General features: G+C 37.8%; 1 protein-coding gene across 1 annotated transcript in view; it reads right to left on the bottom strand.

Moving 5' to 3' along the window:
* CLEC2B (C-type lectin domain family 2, member B) overlaps nucleotides 1–20,031 on the bottom strand; it is a 28,501-nt gene extending 8,470 nt beyond the window's left edge. The window contains 3 exon segments of the mRNA NM_001256364.1: nucleotides 3,186–3,346; nucleotides 5,690–5,773; nucleotides 19,715–20,031. Of these exon segments, the coding sequence (NP_001243293.1) occupies nucleotides 3,186–3,346; nucleotides 5,690–5,773; nucleotides 19,715–19,814 (345 nt within the window). The 5' untranslated portion in view covers nucleotides 19,815–20,031.

The following is a 21,343-nucleotide window of genomic DNA, read 5'->3' as shown; positions in this document are numbered from 1 at the left end:
AATTTTTTCCTGCCTTAGAGCCTTTTTCTCTAACTACAGAATTATATTATACACAGAAAGTTATTGAGTCGATTCTGCAGTTGAATAGCTAGGAAGCCATAAGCTTGACACTTTTATCACTCTAGTTTCAATTTTATGATAAATATAAGGGCATTATGAAAGATCACAACACTACATTCCTATTTGATAGTAGTGACATTGATAACCTTTGGCATTTTAATATACCAACATCTGTAGCATTTTATAAATTTACTTGAAAAAATATCTAGTCACTTATGATGGAGCATGATGGAAGATAATGTGAGAAAAATAATGTATACATGTATGGGTGACTGGGTCACTTTGCTGTACAAAAGTGTACAGCAACACTGTAAACCAACTATAATGGAAAAAACAAAAATCATTAAAAAAAAGGATAAAAAATCAATTCACTGGGTTAAGCTGCTGATTTACAAAGGAGTAGGTTAGGAGAGCAGTGTCCCTGGATTCACAGTCTAATTTATTTATTTATTTATTTATCTATCTATCTATCTTGTCTTTTTGTCTTTTCTAGGGCTGCACCCGTGGCATATGGAAGTTCCCAGGCTAGGGGTCTAATCAGACCTGTAGTCACCGGCCTATGCCACAGCCATGGCAATGCGGGATCTGAGCTGCATCTTCAACCTACACCACAGCTCATGGCAATGCCGGATCCTTAACCCATTGAGCGAGGCCAGGGATTGAACCCGCAACCTCATGGTTCCTAGTCAGATTTGTTAATCACTGAGCCATGACAGGAACTCCCACAAAGTTTAATTTATAGTAAGGAAGTTTATGTAAACTTGTTAGAAAACATTCTAGTAGATGAGAAGTCTATGAGTAGAGTCAATGCAAAGTAAATTTCAGTTTACAGGAAAGAACCTCTGAGTCTATACCGGAGACTTTTGTAGAAGATGTGCTGTAAGAGATGAAACCAGAGGGGATGAGTAGAAGATTCCATGATAAACGCAGAAATCCAGGGAGAAAAGGACAATCCATATTGTAGGCTTAGGAAAGGGTTTGTTTTTAACAGAAAAAAAAAATGTAAGAAGAGATAAATGTTGGAAACCAACAGGGCGTATATTACTGGAGAACTGGGAAAATTTGGAAGACGTTCAGTAATTGTGGTCTTGGTAACGGGGAACTGGAAGTGTGTTTCCTAGAGCCTGTTCTATGAAAAATGTTGATTATTCTTTGCTTAGTAAAGGATAGCCCCTGTTAAAAGGGTAACATAAGTCTACACAGGTACGAATAAATAGGGGAAAAATTCATGAAACAAATTTATCTCATTTTTAACTAAGAAAAATATTTTGCAATTTAAAGAAACATATGTAATATTTTAATTAAACTATTTAAACAATCCTTTAAAATTCTTCTATACATTACTTTTATCCCTTATTCACAGATACCAGATGAGGTAAAGACTATATTCTATTTTTCTCTCATTATTTCTTCATCCTGCTGCTAATTTAGAACTTTTACCCCAAGAGGAACCTTAAAGGGAAGTTTTAAGTTTTTCTCAGAATGTTCATTGCAAAAGTCTCATGAAATTCAGCAGTGAAACTATTGACTTCAGAAGCTATCAACTTAAGCCTGCATCTTACTTTTTGATTTGCTGTGTCTACTCTCTTTGTTTTCTTTTTTTGTTAGGGCCACAAGTGTGGCGTATGGAAGTTCCCAGGCTAGGGGTTGAATCGATTGGAACTGCCAGCTGCCAGCCTACACCACAGCCACAGAAACGCAGGATCCAAGCTGTGTCTGCAGCCTACACTGCAGCTCACAGAAATGCCAGATCCTTAACTCACCGAGTGAGGCCAGGGATTGAACCTGCATCCTCGTGGATACTAGTCGGATTCATTACAGCTGAGCTATAATGGGAATGCTGCTGTGTCTACTTTTAACATACCTAGTTTTTCATATTTTATTCAGGTTCCTATATCTTTTGTTGCTTCCAAAGTAGTTTAGTCTCCTTATACTCATCTCTAAATCGCTCCAGCCTAGTTCATATCTATTTAGATTGGAACTAATCTCCAGACAGACTGCATAACTATACTTGTTCCCCTAAAATTAAGACACAATTCTCATTGAACAATGTTGACCACTGTGTTGTGCTATTCACATTTAAATATATCTTAATTGCACATTTTTTCACACACAATTTTTAAGTTAATTGTCTCATATGGACTCTTTACTTAACAAAACAAAAGTACAAACATATGCTTTACTCTTAAACAAAAGTACAAACATATGCTTGCCACATAAGTCACCTAGGGAAAAAACAGATTTCACAAGTATAGAGGTAGAGAGTTTCCTGATTCCTTGTTAAAGTTCTTGGAGATTCTCTTCACTTATAGAATTCTTGCCTTGGAAATCATTATTTCTTTAACGAACATTCATTAAGCTTTTAATGTGTCTCTACCTCTACGCTGCACCAACGGATGCAATTTCAAATAAAATATGGTGTCTTCTCACTGGAAATTCATACTTCAGCCTAGGGGGAAATAGTCAATTACATGCTTATTTCATCAGTGGTAAGGAGTTTGTTCAGAGACAGACAGAAAAGCAAGATTGAGAGGTCAGAGAATGCTTCCTCAAAAGGGAGTGAAGTGGAGAACCTCATCCTTCCTGAGGCAATTCTCTCTTTGTGGCTTGTAAAAGGTTTCCAAATATGATGAAGTTCTTCTATTTATATTCCTTCGCTCTTTTTTTTTTTAATCTTTTCTTTTGTGTTTTGTTTTTTGTTTTTCAGGGCTGCAGGTGCGGCAAATGGAAGTTCCCAGGCTAGGGGTCGAATCAGAGCTACAGCTGCCAGCCTATACCCCAGCCACAGCAATGCTGGATCCTTAACCCACTGAGTGAGGCCAGGGATCGAACACACGTCCTCACAGATATTATTCAGGTTTGTTTCCACTGAGGCACAACGAGAACTCCTATTTCTATTCCTTCAAATGCAAAAGTTAATGATCAAATCTACTACTCGATATGAATCAAACAAAGTATCACTAGGTTTCTCAACTGTATTTCTCATGGCATGTTCTATACAGCTTCAATATTCTGCATATATAGACAGGCACGTTTGAAACATTTTAAAGATCATAATGGTATTTGACTATTTCCAATGTTCACACTCAATATAATTCATAAAGAATGCATATTAAATTCCTTACCATTTCTTCTGGGGTGCTAATCAAAACCAGGTCAGCATTTTCAGATAAACAGCTGTCTTTACTTGAGTTCCAATTTTTCTCTTCTTTAGAAAAATAATAGCATTTATCTTGGAAACCAATCCAATTATCTGGGCAAAAATACGGAGCATTCTGAGCTTTAACTGGAAATGAGATAAATACCTATTTTAAGAGCCAGAAGAAATAACATGCTGCTGTCTTGAGATCATTGGAAAAAGACAGGATAGCGATGTAAAAGATTATGATCATGGTCAGAATTGCACAACTACCACATAAGTTGGAAAACAAATTTCATGTTAGGTTAAATGATAGCAGCTCGGAATTTGACAGTACACACATTTCTCTCAACTTCAGACTCAGACTAGACAGGCCTTCCTAGAGCAATCGGTGTAATTTCATTTGTATTGTCACTCTTGCCATTTCTGGGTGAATGAAATATAATGCAAGCCTAGCATTATCTGACCATAATAAAAATATTAATTTATGGTAACTGTTATAAATCTAGGAAACATGTTTTAATCTCTGTGAAAACAATGAAAATAATAAAACAAAACATAATTAACAAGATTTGTATTGAGTTTCCTGCTGTCAACTAGGTACCAGCATCACTGCATAATTCTGGGTTAACCAGTAAAAAGAACCCATACGAGAGTTAGAAGGTAGAAATAAAGCAGAAGTCATTATTCTTGGAGACCTTGAGCATAGCAGTTCACAGGCCTTTTCATGAGTTTCTCTTTTGTAGTCTTGGCAGCTAGATGTCTTAGTTCCTTACACATTCCTCATCTCTGGGTTCTCCAAACACGTTAGTGCTAATTTCTTACTAATGGTGAGAAAGTGGAGGTTTTTCCCTCTAGAATAAGGCACAAGGTAAGGACATCCCTTTACAAGATATTGTGGTTGGGTTAGTAGATGCAAACTACTCATTTAGAACGGATAAGAAATGAAATCTTGGAGTTCCCTCTGTGGCTCAGCAGAAACAAACCCAACTAGTATCCATGAGAATGTGGGTTTGAACCCTGGGCTTCCTCAGTAGTTAAGGATCTGGTGTTGCCTCAAGCTGTGGTGTAGGTTATAGGTGCAGCTCAGATCTGGCATTGCTGTGGCTGTGGTGTAGGCTGGCAGCTGTAGCTCTGATTTGTCCCTTAGCCTGGGAACTTCACAGGCCACATGAAAGAAAAAGGAATGAGATCCTATGGTATAGCACAGGGTATAATATCCAATCTCTTGGGATAGAACATGATGAAAGATGATATGAAAAAAAGAAAGTATATGTATGTATGACTGGGTCACTTTGCTGTACAGCAGAAATTGGCACAACATGGTAAGTCAACTATACTAAAAAATAATAAAATAGTGATTATGATAATAATAATAATAAAATAAAATGAAAAGGAGCTTAATAGTTTTGATCATCAAGAAAATGCCAGTTAAAGTCACAACAGGTATCAACAAATTTACCAACACATACTTATCAGAATGGCTGAAAATGGGTGAAACTGACAACAAAATGTTGACAAGTATGTTGAGCCACTGGCATTTTCATACACTTTTGGTTGGATTATCTATTATCTACAAAAATTGACCTATGAATACTCTACGGCATAATGAACCTTCTCATAAATATATTTCAAATGATATCCACTATTCACTAAAAGACTAAAAATATAAGGAGGTTCAAAGCTGCAGTAGTCAAAATGTGGCACAATCTAGACATCCATCCATCAAAAGTAGAATGATTCAAAAACTAATATACAACGTGGAATACTTTACAGCGAGGATCTGCAAACTACAACCTGAGGCTAAATTTTCACATTTTTAAATAATCAAAATGACCAAAAAATTTAAAAAATAATATGTTGTGACCCTTGAAAATTATGTCATATTCAAATGTTCATGTTCAATTATATTGAAACACAGACATTCTCAATTGTTTACTCATCATCTGTGGTTGATTTTGAACTACAAATACAGAGCTGTGACAAGAGGTCATAGAGCTAGCAAAGACAAAGTTCTTCACTATCTGGCCCTTTGCAGAAAAAATTTCCTACCCTCTTCTACAAAAATGAGTCAATGGATGTCAGCTATCTGTTATGACATGGAGGAGTCATACAAACATAATGTGGAACAGAAGCAGCAAGAAGCAAAGGATATATGATTTTATTTACAGAAACATTTTTAAATGGGCAAAACTAAACTTTGGCAACAGAAGTTAAAATAGTGATTGCCACCATCATGGAAATGTTGAATGGACTGTGCAATTACCAGGGTGAATGATTTTGTCATAATTATTTTCATATCTCCTCATGTCTTAATTGGTTGTGTAATTCATGATAATGCATGAATTGATCCCATTAACTATGTGATGAGAAAGAAGTGAGAATAGTGACAAAAGATTACAATTGAGACAGAAAGGAAGAGGATCATATACTAGGAAGCTCTGAAAATGAAAGATATAAGGGAAGAAATAGAGGAAGAAATTTACTCACCCAAGCAATAACTTAAAAGCGCAATAACAACCAAAGGTATGGCAAATATCCAAGCAAGGTACACCTTACACCGGAACGTAATACCTGAAAAGAAATTAGATTGACATAAAACAGAGACTAAATTTGCATGTGTAACCATACCTAAAAAACTTCTTTAGGCAGTTTATTCTAATACTTCACAAGATGACACTTTTCTGTGTGTCAGATGGAGAAAAACAAACCAACCAACCTCATTTTACCATTTGAAAATTTCTCAGGACATACTTTTTAGCCATCCAGATGTTACTGTGGGTTTTACTGCCAGAGTCCAAGGAATCAAATATCTATGCCTCTTTAGGGTAGAGTTTCCTCAAGCTTGAAGTCAATCCCAGGCCCTCAATATCCTTCCTCTATGGTGAAATATCAGCATATCCTAACATTCCTTGAATATTTCTAAGAAAATCTACTTTATAATTAATGGAAAGTTTATTTTAAAGAATAGATAGCACAGTATATTTGAAAGATTATAGAATAACCAATCAAAAGATTTAGGATGGATATTTTTACCACAACTAAGCAAAGGGAATGTGGACAAGTTGGTTTTTTTTGGGGGGGGGGTGGTTCTGTATTCCCTGATTTGCAGATTCTTTAGAAAGGAATAAATCTCTTTTGAGGAATTGTTTTTCTCTTATTAGTGCCCATTTAGGGAAAAAGTATTGTACATGTTTCTTGATATGAAAACTTTTTATTATTTCATATGATTATAAAATAGTTATCCTTATAAAATTTCATGATATGAGAAAAATTGTAGATGATACTTTAAGATAGACTCTAAACTTATTAGGAACATATATTCTTTCTTTTTTATCTAGTTGAGAACTAGTTGTTTTGTTGAACAAAATTTTTCTTTGGCGGATATATAAAAGAAATGAAATTTAAAACAAATCTAAATTTACACTACTTAAGAGATAGCTAACATTTTCATTTGGGTTAATGCCCTTCCATCTATATATCTCTTTAATCCATTTTTACACATATCACCTCCCTCCCAAATGCATATAACTTTAAATGACTATGAGACAAGCAGAGACCGGGGACCTGGGACTCTTTGCTGCAGTGGCTGCAGTGCTAGCACCTGGACAAACATCTCCAGCAGCAGAATACAAAGAAACTATAGGGGACTAAAAGTAACTGCGTACATACCCAGCTGGGGCAAATTTGGGGCAAGATACAAAATAACTAAAAACCTAACTGCTACTTCTGAAGAGCAGAGAGTAAAAGCAGGGTGTCAGTAGCAAAAATAGGGTATTATGCAGGCCCCTAGCATACAACACCACCAAAGGGTGGGCACACCACCTAAGCCACCCCTCTGGCCTGACCCCTAGACCCACCCCTACCTTAGCTCCATGTAGGGAACCAGCTTGCCTCCCCAGCAAGGGAGCAAGCAAGGGAAACTGCTGTTTGTTTTCACTTCCTCCTGATGCAGTAGGGGCCCAAATAAAGACTTGCCTATTCTCTAAGTTTGTAAGTCTGTTTCAGTATTGTATATAGGTTCATTTTTGCCATATTTTAGACTCCACATATAAGTGATAGCATATGGTATTTGTCTTTCTCTTTCTGACTTACTTCACTTAGTATGAGAAACTTTAATTGCATCCATGTTGTTGCAAATGCCATTATTTCATTTTTTATGGCTGCATAGTATTCCATCTTACATATGGACCACACTTTCTTGGTCCATTCACCTGTTGATGGACATTTAGGTTGTTTCCATGTTCTTGGCTATTGTCACAGACCTAGAGCACAGACTTGTGGTTGCCAAGGAGGAGAGAGGAGAGAGTGGGATGGACTGGATGGGGGTTTGGGGGTTGACAGGTGCAAACTATTACATTTAGAATAGATAAGCAATGAGGTCCTACTGTATAGCACAGGGAATAATATCTAGTCTCTTGGGATAGAATATGATGAAAGATAGTATGAAAAAAAGAATGTGTATATATGTATGACTGGATCACCATGATTTACAGCAGAAATTGGCACAACACTGTAAATCAACTATACATTAATTAAAAAAAAAAAAAAAAAAAGCCTTGCCTGAATTTTCCTCTCCGGCTTCTTATCAGTTTCCATTGATTAAGAAGGCCAAGAGCCCTGGGACAGTAATAAGTACAACCATCATGTGCCCATTGTTTTACGTTCTAATGTTTTCAGTCAACAATTTGTTGTTTTTCCCATCTGTGGCAAATTGTTAAAAAAATGGCCTCCAAAGAATCATGACTCTCTGTGTCCACCACTCCTTTGACACGTGATCTGATCTTGCTATTTCTTCCACCAAGAGGTATACTGCATTTTCCAACACTTGAATGTGAATTGATCATGTGGTCAGTTTTGACCAGCAATGTGGTAGCAGTGACGCTCTGGGACTTTAGAAAACCTTAAGAGATCTTGACCATCTCTTGACCAATAAGGCAATCTCTCTTTTTTAAATTAAAAGATATATATGTGCTGTGCTTTCAGGTCTGGGTTACAATGGAAATTAAATAAAAGAAGGTTTTATTATGTTTTCTTGGGTTAGCTCTCTGACTTTTCCATAGTTTTACTACGGGGTGGGGGAGTGAAAAATTATTTACTGCTAGATGAAGCAGAATCATTTATTTACACATATGCATTCTTTTTTCTCACATTATCATGCTCCATCACAAGTGACCAGACATAGTTCCCAGTGCTGTACAGCAGGATCCCCTTGCTTATCCATTCCAAAGGCAATAGTTGGCATCTATTAACAACAATCATTTTTTAAATATATTTTCCTATTCATTGTTTCAAGCAGGTCTTCAGGCTTTTTTGGTATCCTTTAGTCCAGAAAGATTGATTAAATAAGAGAGCCTTTCATTAAAAAAAAAAATCCGGAGTTCCCGTCTGGCGCAGTGGTTAACGAATCCGACTAGGAACCATGAGGTTGTGGGTTCGGTCCCTGCCCTTGCTCAGTGGGTTAACGATCCGGCGTTGCCGTGAGCTGTGGTGTAGGTTGCAGACGCGGCTCGGATCCTGCATCGCTGTGGCTCTGGCGTAGGCCGGTGGCTACAGCTCCGATTCAGCCCCTAGCCTGGGAACCTACATATGCCGCGGGAGCGGCCCAAGAAATGGCAACAACAACAACAACAACAACAAAATGACAAAGAAATAGCAAAAAGACAAAAAAAAAAATCCTAGCTTATTAAATGGATAATTCTGAGACTCATAGAGGGCTTTAGATCAGAGGAGAGATACCTCTAAGCCACAGGGGGAAAAACAGGTAGTTCGTATCCTGACAATATGAGAAATGATCATTTTTATTTACATATGATAATGAGTCTTTTCTATCACCAAGTTGGCTAGTTATTAGATCATTCGATCTTGTGATGTATTTAGAAATATCCCACCTGCAAATGCAACAGCCTCAATCAAGATGCATATGCCATGAATGTAGCAGACAGAGTGGCTTTCCTCATACATTCAGCGCAGATATAGCAGAACTAATGGCAAAGGGTTATTAACATTGAGATATATGTTTTTACAAGTAGTCGGTGACTAAAAAGACCCTCTTGAGATTTTAGTGTCTTATGAAACTTGGGAAATTTCATATAACCCTGGAAGAATCTCCCTACTCTCAATACCACCAAACCACCAAGACTAAAGTTCCTGTCAGCTCAGTGAAAGAAGGACTTAGAGTGACAATTAGTTTGATTTAAGGCACTAAAGAATTGGAAATTTATTGTACTTCTGAAAATGCAGAACCTGGTAGGTTTATTCTCTATTTAACCTACTTCCTAAGCCCTAAAATCTAGTTTTCTACACTCAGGATAAATAACTTTCACTTTATAAGTTCCTTCTTTCTATTCTTTTACTCAATTCTCCCTACCTGTATACTGAACAAATATCCAAAAAACAAAAATCACAGAAAATGCTGGTCTCCCACTATGAATTTAGTATTGAAAGATGAATTTCAAAGCTGTTCAGCCCTCATAATGTATTCAACTAAGGGATGTTAAAGAAAACAAAAACAGAAACAAAAACAAAAACAACAGGAGTTCCTATCCTGGATCAGGGGAAACAAATCTGACTAGCATCCCTGAGGATGCAGTTTCTATCCCTGGCCAACTCAGTGGGTTAAGGATCCGGTGTTGCGGTGAGCTGTAGTATAGGTCACAGACATGGCTCGGATCTGGTGTGGCTGTGGCTGTGGCTGTGGCGTAGGCCAGCGGCTACAGCTCTGATTCAACCCCTAGCCTGGGAATCTCCATATGCCTCAGGTGGGGCCATAAAAAAAAGAAAGAGAAAGAAGAAAAGAAAAGAAAACCAAACCAAACCAAAAAAACAAACAGTTAACACCCCAGGGCAGCTCCATAAAAACCTATTTAATTAACAATGTAACTGAAATAGTTCTATATCCAACACTTTTATAATCTAAGCAGCTAAAGACTATAATTATTTTTCCCATAAAGAAGCTTTACTGATAAATACTGTCTTAGATTCTGATATTGATCTTCTCCAAAGAGAGATAAGAGAAAAGATCCAGGGTGACCAATGAATTTAAAACTAAACAAAGTCCCTTTTTTTCCTAGTTCACAGCTATAGAAAAAAAACATAAAATAGCAATATGTAGAAAGAATATAATAAAATATTTTAAAAATACAAAAAAAATTTAAATGAATTATATCATACCTAAGTTACTACTATTCCAATGGTGTCTACAATTTAAAATTACATATCTATATGTAATAGAGATACACATGCTGTATAATATTAAGGAACTTTGATAATATATGTAATATATATGATTTATACATAAAATACATAAATTGCTACTATTGATTGGTACGTAAGGTAGATTAACACTGGTTTTATGAGTGGATAGAAAGCATTATTTATATATTTATTTATTTATTTTTTTGAGGTTTATTTATTTTTAATTTTTTTATAATTTTTTTTATTTTCCCACTGTACAGCAAGGGGGTCAGGTTATCCTTACATGTATACATTACAATTACAGTTTTTCCCCCACCCTTTCTTCTGTTGCAACATGAGCATCTAGACAAAGTTCTCAATGCTATTCAGCAGGATCTCCTTGTAAATCTATTCTAAGTTGTGTCTGATAAGCCCAAGCTCCCGATCCCTCCCACTCCCTCCCCCTCCCATCAGGCAGCCACAAGTCTCTTCTCCCAAGTCTACGATTTTCTTTTCTGAGGAGATGTTCATTTGTGCTGGATATTAGATTCCAGTTATAAGTGATATCATATGGTATTTGTCTTTGTCTTTCTGGCTCATTTCACTCAGGATGAGATTCTCTAGTTCCATCCATGTTGCTGCAAATGGCATGATGTCATCTTTTTTATGGCTGAGTAGTATTCCATTGTGTATATATACCACTTCTTCCGAATCCAATCATCTGTCGATGGACATTTGGATTGTTTCCATGTCCTGGCTATTGTGAATAGTGCTGCAATGAACATGCGGGTGCATGTGTCTCTTTTAAGTAGAGTTTTGTCCGGATAGATGCCCAAGAGTGGGATTGCGGGGTCATATGGAAGTTCTATGTATAGATTTCTAAGGTATCTCCAAACTGTTCTCCACAGTGGCTGTACCAGTTTACATTCCCACCAACAGTGCAGGAGGGTTCCCTTTTCTCCACAGCCCCTCCAGCACTTGTTATTTGTGGATATATTAATGATGGCCATTCTGACTGGTGTGAGGTGGTATCTCATGGTAGTTTTGATTTGCATTTCTCTTATAATCAGCGATGTTGAGCATTTTTTCATGTGTTTGTTGGCCATCTGTATATCTTCTTTGGAGAAAATCTATTCAGGTCTTTTGCCCATTTTTCCATTGGTTGATTGGTTTTTTTGCTGTTGGGGTTGTATAAGTTGCTTTTATATTCTAGAGATTAAGCCCTTGTCAGTTGCATCATTTGAAACTGTTTTCTCCCATTCTGAAAGTTGTCTTTTTGTTTTCTTTTGAGTTTCCTTTGCTGTGCAAAAGCTTTTCAGTTTGATGCGGTCCCATGGGTTTTCTTTTTGCTCTAATTTCTATTGCTTTGGGAGACTGACCTGAGAAAATATTCATGATGTTGATGTCAGAGAGTGTTTTGCCTATGTTTCCTTCTAGGAGTTTGATGGTGTCCTGTCGTATATTTAAGTCTTTCAGCCATTTGGAGTTTATTTTTGTGCATGGTGTGAGGGTGTATTCTAATTTCATTGCTTTGCATACAGCTGTCCAGGTTTCCCAGCAATGCTTGCTGAATAGACTTTCTTTTTCCCATTTGATGTTCTTGCCTCCCTTGTCAAGATTAATTGACCATAGGTGTCAGGGTTTATTTCCGGATTCTCTATTCTGTTCCATTGGTCTGTCTGTCTGTTTTGATACCAGTACCACACTGTTTTGATGACTGTGGCTTTGTAGTATTTCTTGAAGTCTGGGAGAGTTATGCCACCTGCTTGGTTTTTGTTTCTCAGGATTGCTTTGGCGATTCTGGGTCTTTTGTTGTTCCATATAAATGTTTGGATTGTTTGTTCTAGTTCTGTGAAAAATGTCATGGGTAATTTGATAGGGATTGCATTGAATCTGTAGATTGCTTTGGGTAGTATGTCCATTTTTACAATATTGATTTTCCCAATCCAGGAACATGGAATATCTTTACATTTCTTTACATTTTCTTTGATTTCTTTGATTAAGGTTTTATAATTCTCAGCATATAGGTCCTTTACCTCCTTGGTCAGGTGTATTCCGAGGTATTTGATTTTGTGAGGTGCAATTTTAAAAGGTATCGTATTTTTGTATTCCTTTTCTAATGTTTCATTGCTGGTGTACAGAAATGCAACTGACTTCTGCATGTTCATCTTATATCCTGCTACTTTGATGAATTTATTAATCAGTTCAAGGAGTTTTGGGGTTGAGTCCTTAGGGTTTTCTAGGTATAGTATCATGTCATCTGCATACAGTGACAGTTTGATCTCTTCTCTTCCTATATGGATGCCTTTTATTTCTTTGGTTTGTCTAATTGCTGTGGCTAGGACTTCCAAAACGATGTTGAAGAGCAGTGGTGAGAGTGGGCATCCCTGTCTTGTTCCAGATTTGAGTGAGAAGGCTTTCAGTTTTTCCCCATTGAGGATTATATTTGCTGTGGGTTTGTCATAAATGGCTTTGATTATATTCAGGAATGTTCCCTCTATACCCACTTTGGCGAGGGTCTTGATCATGAATGGATGTTGGACTTTGTCAAATGCTTTTTCTGCGTCTATTGAGATGATCATATGATTTTTGACTTTTTTTTGTTAATGTGGTATATGATGCTGATTGATTTGCGTATGTTGAACCATCCTTGTGAACCTGGGATGAACCCAACCTGGTCATGGTGTATAATTTTTTGATATGTTGTTGGATTCGGTTGGCTAAGATTTTGTTGAGAATTTTTGCATCTATATTCATCAATGATATTGGCCGCTAGTTTTCTTTTTTGGTGGTATCTGTGTCTGGTTTTGGGATTAGGGTGATGGTGGCCTCATAGAATGTCTTTGGGAGTATTCCTTCTTCTTCAACCTTTTGAAAGAGTTTAAGGAGGATGGGCACCAGTTCCTCTTTATATGTTTGATAGAATTCACCTGTGAAGCCATCTGGTCCTGGACTTTTATTTGTAGGGAGTGATTTTATGACCTCTTCAATTTCATTTCTAGTGATCGGTCTGTTCAGTTGGTCTGTTTCTGCTTGATTCAGTTTTGGCAGGCTGTAAGATTCTAGAAAATTGTCCATTTCTTCCAGATTGTCAAACTTGTTGCCGTATAGTTGTTCATAGTATTCTCTTACGGTTTTTTGTATTTCTGCTGTACCCGTTGTGATTTCTCCTTTTTCATTTATAATTTTGGTGATTTGGGTTCTTTCTCTCCTCTTTTTAGTGAGTCTGGCCAGGGGTTTGTCAATTTTGTTCACCTTTTCAAAGAACCAGCTCTTGGTTTTATTAATTTTCTCTATTGTTTTTTGAGTCTCTATTTTATTGATTTCTTCTTTGATCTTTATAATTTCCTTCCTTCTGCTGACTTTAGGACTTTTTTGTTCTTCTTTTTCTAATTCATTTAGGTGGAGGGTTAAGTTGTCAATTTGGGATCTTTCTTCTTTTTTGAGAAAGGCCTGGATTGCTATAAATTTCCCTCTGAGCACTGCTTTCGCAGCATCCCATAGATTTTGAGAGGTTGTGTCTTCATTATCATTTGTTTCAAGGTAGTTTTTAATTTCCTTCTTGATTTCCTCATTGACCCATTGGTTTTTTAGTGGTATGTTGTTTAGTCTCCATGTTGTAGGTTTTTTCTCTTTCCTTTTCCCATGGTTGGTTTCTAATTTCATGGCATTGTGGTCAGAGAAGATACTTGAGATAATTTCTATGCTCCTAAATTTATTGAGATTCGCTTTGTGTCCCAATATGTGGTCGATTCTTCAGAATGTTCCATGAGCATTTGAGAAGAATGTGTATTCTGCTTTTTTTGGATGTAGTGTCCTGAAGATATCAATGAAGTCTAACTTTTCTATTGTTTCCTTTAGGATCTCTGTTGCTTTATTGGTTTTCTGTCTAGAGGATCTGTCCATTGATGTGAGGGGGGTATTAAGGTCTCCTACTATGATTGTATTCTCATCAATATCTCCCTTTATGTCTGTTAATATTTGTTGTATGTATCTGGGTGCTCCTATATTTGGGGCATATATGTTGACGATAGTAACATCCTCTCCTTGGATGGATCCCTTAATCATTAAGTAGTGTCCTTCTTTGTCTTTCTTTATGTCTTCTGTTTTAAAGTCTATTTTGTCTCATATGAGCGTTGCGACTCCTGCTTTTCTGTCATGTCTATTGGCATGAAATATTTTTCCCCACCCTTTCACTTTCAATCTATATGTATCTTTTGTCCTAAGGTGAGTTTCTTGTAGGCAGCATATTGAAGGTTTTTGCCTTTTTATCCACTCAGCCACTCTGTGTCTTTTGATTGGGGCATTCAGTCCATTGACATTTAAGGTGATAATTGATAGATGATTATTTATTGCCATTTGAACCTCGTGTTCCAGTTGATTCTATGGTTCTCCATTCTTCCTTTCTTTCTGTTTTTTTGCTTTTTTTTTTTTTTGGTTGGATGGTCTCCTGTTATTATCTGCTTGAGTGTATTTTTTTTTTCATTTTTTGCAAATGCAATATTTGGTTTTGGCTTGTGGTTGCCCTGTTTTTTAAGTATGCTAACCCCTTCCCATAATTGTGTGTTTTAGCCTGATGGTCCTGTAAGTTCAAACACTTCATTACTATATTAAAATTAAGAAGAGAAACATACAAACAAACAAAAAGGGTTATTTTTTTCCTAATATTCCTTGCCCACATTTTATGGTTTTGATGACTCTTTTTTATTTTTTCTTTTTAATTTTATTTTGTTTGAAGCATGTTCATGATTAAATCTGTACGCTGGCTTATTTGAGTGACTGCTCTCTGATTGCAGTTTCCTCAGTCCTAGTTCTTCCTCTTCTTCTTTTTTTTTTTTTTCTTTTCCTTTTTCTTCCCTTTCCTTCCTTTCTTTTTGGTTTAGAGAAGCCCTTTCAATATTTCCTTTAACCTGGGTTTTGTGTTGCTGTATTCTTTAAGTTTTTGTTTGTTGGGAAAAATTTTTATTTCCCCTTCTGTTTTAAATGATATTCTTGCTGGATAGAGTATTCTAGGTTGCATATTTTTTCCTTTTAGCACTTTAAATATCTCTTGCCATTCCCTCCTGGCCTGTAGTGTTTCTGTAGAGAAATCAGCTGATATTCTTATGGGGGTTCCCTTGTAGGTAACATTCTGTTTTTCTCTTGCTGCCTTTAGGATCCTCTCTTTATCACTAACTTTTGCCATTTTTATTATGATGTGTCTTGGTGTGGGTCTATTTGGGTTCAGTTTGTTTGGGGCCCTCTGTGCTTCTTGTATCTTGAATCCAGTATCCTTTAGATTTGGGAAGTTTCCATTGATAATTTCTTCAAATATATTTTCCATCCCCTTATCTTTTTCTACTCCTTCTGGAATCCCTATTATGCGTAGATTGGCCCGCTTTATATTATCCCATAGGTCTCTTATATTGCTTTCCAGTTTTTTGATTCGGTTTTCTGTCTGTTGACCAGATTGAGTGATTTCCATTATTCTATCTTCCATATCACTGATTCATTCTTCTGCATTATTCATTCTGGTTTTTACTGCCCTTAGTTCCGTTTGCATCTCTGCAAATGAATGTTCTAGTTTTTCTTGGCTCCTCCTTATATTTTCTAGTTCCTTTCTGAGGGTATCTGCATTACTGTTCATATCTTCTCTTAATTCCTTCAGTATTTTCACTATTTCTCTTTTGATCTCCAGGTCTGGCAGACTGCAGAGATCTGTTTCATTGTTGACTGTTTTAGGTGAGTTCTCCTGTTGGTTTGACTGGGGGTGGTTTCTCAGCTTCTTCACCTTGCTTGTTGTTTTCTTTCTCCTGAGGGAGTTGTACTCTCCGTTATTGGGCAGTGTTTGCCTTGTCACTGCCGTGGAATATTTCCTGAGGGCTGGCGTTGTTGGTCAATCTTTTTTGAGGCAGTGTGGCTTTTCTGGAGTGTTGATGGGGCTAACAGTGTTTCTTTGAATAAAAGGAGGACTTCCTGAGGGCAGACAGGACTGAGAGGTCCACACCGCGATGGTAGCAGATTTCACTTGGCCATGCAGAGCTTGCTCTGGTGTTTTTAGGCTGTGGGGTTCTTGCAGGGGGTTGGCGGTGTTGGGCAGCTGTTCCTCAGGAGTGCAGCACCCCCTGGGGGCTTGAGCAGCTATCTGGGTCACTGAGAACCTAAGAGGCTCTTCCCTAGGGCAGCCCAACTCAGAAGGACGGCCTGAGAATGTAGGCAGATCTTTTCACAGTCTGGCCAAGCTTGTTGCAGCTTTTCTGGGCTGCAGGGGCTCTTCCAGGGGGCTGGTGGTACTGAGCAGCTAATCCACAGGAGTGGGGCACCCCCTGGGGACTTGGATGGGCAGCAGGGCCACTGGAAACCCAAGAGACTCCTCCCCAGGGCAGCCTGACTCAGAAAAACCATCCGAGAATTAGGCAGATCTATTCATGGCCTGGCTAAGCTTGTTCTAGCTTTTCTGGGCTGCAGGCCTTTTCTCGGGGGCTGGTGGTGTTTGGTGCTGCTCTGCGGAAGTGTAGCCCCTCCAAAGGGCAAGCAGGCCTGTGCAGGGACAGCCCCTGCGGTGGTAGGCTTCAGGCAATTGTTGAGGCCATCAGCCCCAGGTTCGGCGAGAGCGTAGAGGGGGGTGGGGGTGGGGGATGCACTGGGAAGCACAGCTTTCAGCTAGCTAGTGGGCTTGTAAACTTGCTGTGGTGTGGGGGGTATTCTATGGGGACCCACCCCTTCTTCTCTCCCCCCCCAGCATGGGCGCAGACCAGGCTCTTCTCCCAGGTTCCCTCTGATGTGGCTTTCCACTTCCCCGCCCCTAGAGTATTGCTCCCTTCCTCTGCGACAGCTTTGTTTTCTAGTCTCCCAGGCAGTCTCTGCCCCATCAAATGGTTTCTAGACCTCCCAAGCAGTTTCCGCTCCGCCCCGCCCCCCCAGCCCATTCTCGGGGTCTAACCTCTGGAGCCGAGGTCTCGGTGCCCAGCCCCCATCCAGGTGTCCCCCGGCCCTTTCTCGGGGACTAACCTCTGGAGCCGAGGATTTGGTGCCCAGCCCCCACCCAGGCGTCTCAATTTTTGGTGACTGTGCCCGTAGTTCAGATGGTCCATTCAGTTCTTGATCAGCTTTTCCATACTCCATCTTACTGCTACACTCTTCTCTGCATCTGGAGATTCCTCCAGTTCGTTTGATCTTTCCCCCGTGTAGGTGACTTTCCAGGGTGCGGGATCCCTTTCTCCTCCGCAGTTCCCTTTCAGGAGCGCCCATCCCGCTTGGATTCACCTTCTCGCACTCTCCTCTTTTCTCCCGTTCTGCCCAATAATGTCACGAACTTCTTGCCATTATTGGAGTTTAGGTTCCTCTGCCAGTGATTGGTTGCTGTTCTGTGCGAGTCATTTATTCTGTAGATGTGCTTTTTTTGTTGTGTTTGTGGGAGAGGGCGAGCGTGTCCCCCTACTCCTCCGCCATCTTGTCCTCTTCCCTTTTTATTTATTTTTAACATTTGGGTTTCTTCTTTAATGGTTTGCCTGTTCCTAGCCCTTATTATTATTGTTTTGCTTTAATTAGATTACTTTCTTTTTCTTATCATACAGTGGGTAATCTTAGTATTTCTGAAAATTGAGTGGCTAGACTTTTCACATTTTATGAAATTATTTTAAACTGTTTAAATTTTAAACTATTTAAATTTCAATGTAGTCAAAGTTATTAATTTTTTTGGAGCTTACACATTCATGTTTGTTTAATAAACTCATTTTACTTAGAGTCCTAAATATAGGCTACCACTCTTACTTGTAGAAGTGCTACAAGTTGCTCTTTATGTTTCAGTATTTACTCATCTGAGATTTGAGAATTTTTTCTATATGAGATGATATAGAAATATAGAATTATGTTGTTTTATATGGATTACTAATTTTTCTAGCATCATTTATAATACTTCATTATTTTACTTTTGCTGAAATGCCATTTATCAATATCTGCATTCTGTGTCATTAACAGAATCTAATCAATCACTTGTTTAATTCTGCAGTTATAACCACACAATCTGAAATACTAAAGCTTATTGTCTGGTTTGGCTAATTCTTAAAACATTTGGTTTAGATATTTTCATGTTGTCATCTAATTTTTGATCCCATTTTCCCCAGCCCACTTGGCTCTAACCTCAGACAGAAAAATTAAGTTGTAAAAAAAAAAAAAAAAAAAATGAGGGAGTTCCCGTCATGGCACCATGGTTAACGAATCCGACTAGGAACCATGAGATTGCGGTTGGATCCCTGGCCTTGCTCAGTGGGTTAAGGATCCGGCGTTGCCATGAGCTGCGCTGTAGGTTGCAGACGCGGCTCGGATCCCGCGTTGCTGTGGCTCTGGCGTAGGCCGGCAGCTGTAGCTCTGATTCAACCCCTAGCCTGGGAACCTCCATATGCCGCAGGAGTGGCCCTCAAAAGGCAAAAGACAAAAAAAAAAAAAAAAAAAAGAGGACTAAAGTATTTATGCATTCTAATCTGGACTACCACAACATTTTTGAATCCTGCATACTCTGGTAGATTGAAATGAAATTAAACAGCAGTTTAGAACTCACTGTAGTCTCCAAATCACATATTGTAGTATGTAATGCATTTTAGTTTCATTTCCCTCCTGCCCTGCCCTTCTTCACCTTATTTGACTATAAAGAGTCCTGTTGATATAACTTCAAAAGATTACCTTGTTAGATGTAGAATTTGGATTTCACCTACTCTGAACTCGCTATTTAAAGCATCCAATGCTACCAAACTGTTTTCTAAGGTTTTTTGGTTTGGTTGTATTTTGTTTGTTTGTTTTGTTTTGTTTTAGTACATTTTCTTTTCTTTTGCATTTTAAAATAGCCAGAGATTTCTCAGGAACATCAGGGTTCCAGCAATTGTTTAGATAAGAGTAGAGGAGACAGGTAACCATTATACTCTTAAGTACTTCTAAAGTGCAATTTATCTGGACTCCACTCAGGGCACATGAACAATCTTTGAAAATATTACAAATATTTGCTATTTATTTTGTATCATGTATGAATTCTAGGCGTGGACCGACTACATGGTTCACACTTAAACTTCAGTACGAGGGAAGCTAAATTTGAACTGTGTTATTTATAGATAATCTTCCTCCATTATCAATTAAGATAAAATGAATATGAATTGTAAGGGCAAGATATCATTTACAAATCTGAATTCCATTATAACTTTTATTTATGGTGAAGTTAACTGAAAAAGGAATTTTTTTTTTTTTGCCTCGATGGAAGAAATTACAAAACCCAATTCCTGTCTTCTAAACTTTTGCTTAACATTTTCTTTTAGTAAATACTAATTTCAGCAAACAACCTTCATTCTAAACAAGTGAAAATGTTCTTACCTCGCTCATTTTCTGTGGTTTCTTGATTTCTTTCACTGGTTTGCTGCACTCCATCACCCATAGTAGGTAACTGGATGTCTTGTGGCCTTTGGTCCAACATCTCTCTTCAAAGTTTTAACTTTTAATATAAAAAATGTCGTTTTTACAGCACAGCTCCAAACTAGAGTGATGCAGCTTAAAGCAAAACACACTTTTAAGCAGTGTTCTCAAAACGAAAGTAATCATGTAATCATGCCGTGTGCCTCCCGCGAAATAAATGCTAAACAAAACAATTGCTGGAAATGACGGAAGTTCCAGCAAGCATCGAAACAGTCATACGGCCTTCCTTCCTCAAAAGAAGATCTTCCCCTGAACAATAAAGCAAAAAAAATTTCAAGTGGCTATTTTTTAAATTCTACCAACATTGATACAAAACTATTTTCCTTCCAGAGCCATAGGAGATAAGAATACTAATTAATTAAAAGGCATGCCTTAGGACATTATGGTTTAATCATCATGTGTTAAGAAATTACCATCTCAAGAGTGATGAAATTAAAGCAAAGAAATCTATGCTTTAAAGTGGCAACTGAAACCACAATAAGAAGTATTTCCTTTGTCAAACGTCAACATCATGTGTGACAGTCCCTGCACAGACACACACACACACACACACACGAAAAACAAAGGAGAAAAAGGAAAAGAAAATTAAAAAGTACTCAGAATGTTATCATCAATATCCAAGATGATAATGCCATTATGCTAGTGGTATCAGGACACTATTTCTTTTTCAAGTCTGTCATCATCAGAATTTTCAAATGATTTAAAAATAAACTCAAAATGGCTTAAAGACTTAAGACAGGACACCATAAACCTCGTAGAAGAGAACATAGGCAAAACATTCTCTGACATCAACCACACAAATGTTTTCTTAGGTCTGTCTCCCAAGCAACAGAAATAAAAGCAAAAATAAACCAGTGGGACCTAATCAAACTGATAAGCTTTTGCACAGCAAGGGAAACCATACAAAAAAACCAAAAAACAACAAAAAAAAAAACACAAAAAGACAACCTATGGAATGGGAGAAAATAGTTTCAAATGATGCAACTGATAAGGGCTTAATCTCTAAAATATACAGACAACTTATACATTTCAATAGCAAAAAAAAAAAAAAAAAACCAACAAACCAACTGAAAAATGGGCAAAAGACCTGAATAGACATTTCTCCAAAGAAGATATACAGATGGCCAACAAGCACATGAAAAAATACTCAACATCACTGATTATTAGAGAAATGCAAATCAAAACTACTATGATACCAAATCACACCTGTCAGAATGGCCATCATTAATAAATTCACAAATAACAAATGCTGGAGAGGGTATGTGGAAAAAAGAACCCTCCTACACTGTTGGTGGGAATGTAAATTGGTACAACCGCTATGGGAAAACAGTATGGAGGTACCTCAGAAAAGTAAATATAGAACTAACATAGGACCCAACAATCCCACTTTTGGGCATAAACCCGGACAAAACTTTCATTGAAAAATATACATGCACCTGTATGTTCATTGCAGCACTATTCACAGCAGCCAAGACATGGAAACAACCTAAATGTCCACTGATAGAGGAATGGATTAAGAAGATGTGGTAT

Source organism: Sus scrofa, chromosome 5 (assembly GCF_000003025.6).
Source record: "Sus scrofa isolate TJ Tabasco breed Duroc chromosome 5, Sscrofa11.1, whole genome shotgun sequence".
Lineage (NCBI taxonomy): Eukaryota > Metazoa > Chordata > Mammalia > Artiodactyla > Suidae > Sus > Sus scrofa.
The sequence above is the reverse complement of the archived record's forward strand: the minus strand, read 5'-3'. Positions and strand labels throughout refer to the sequence as shown.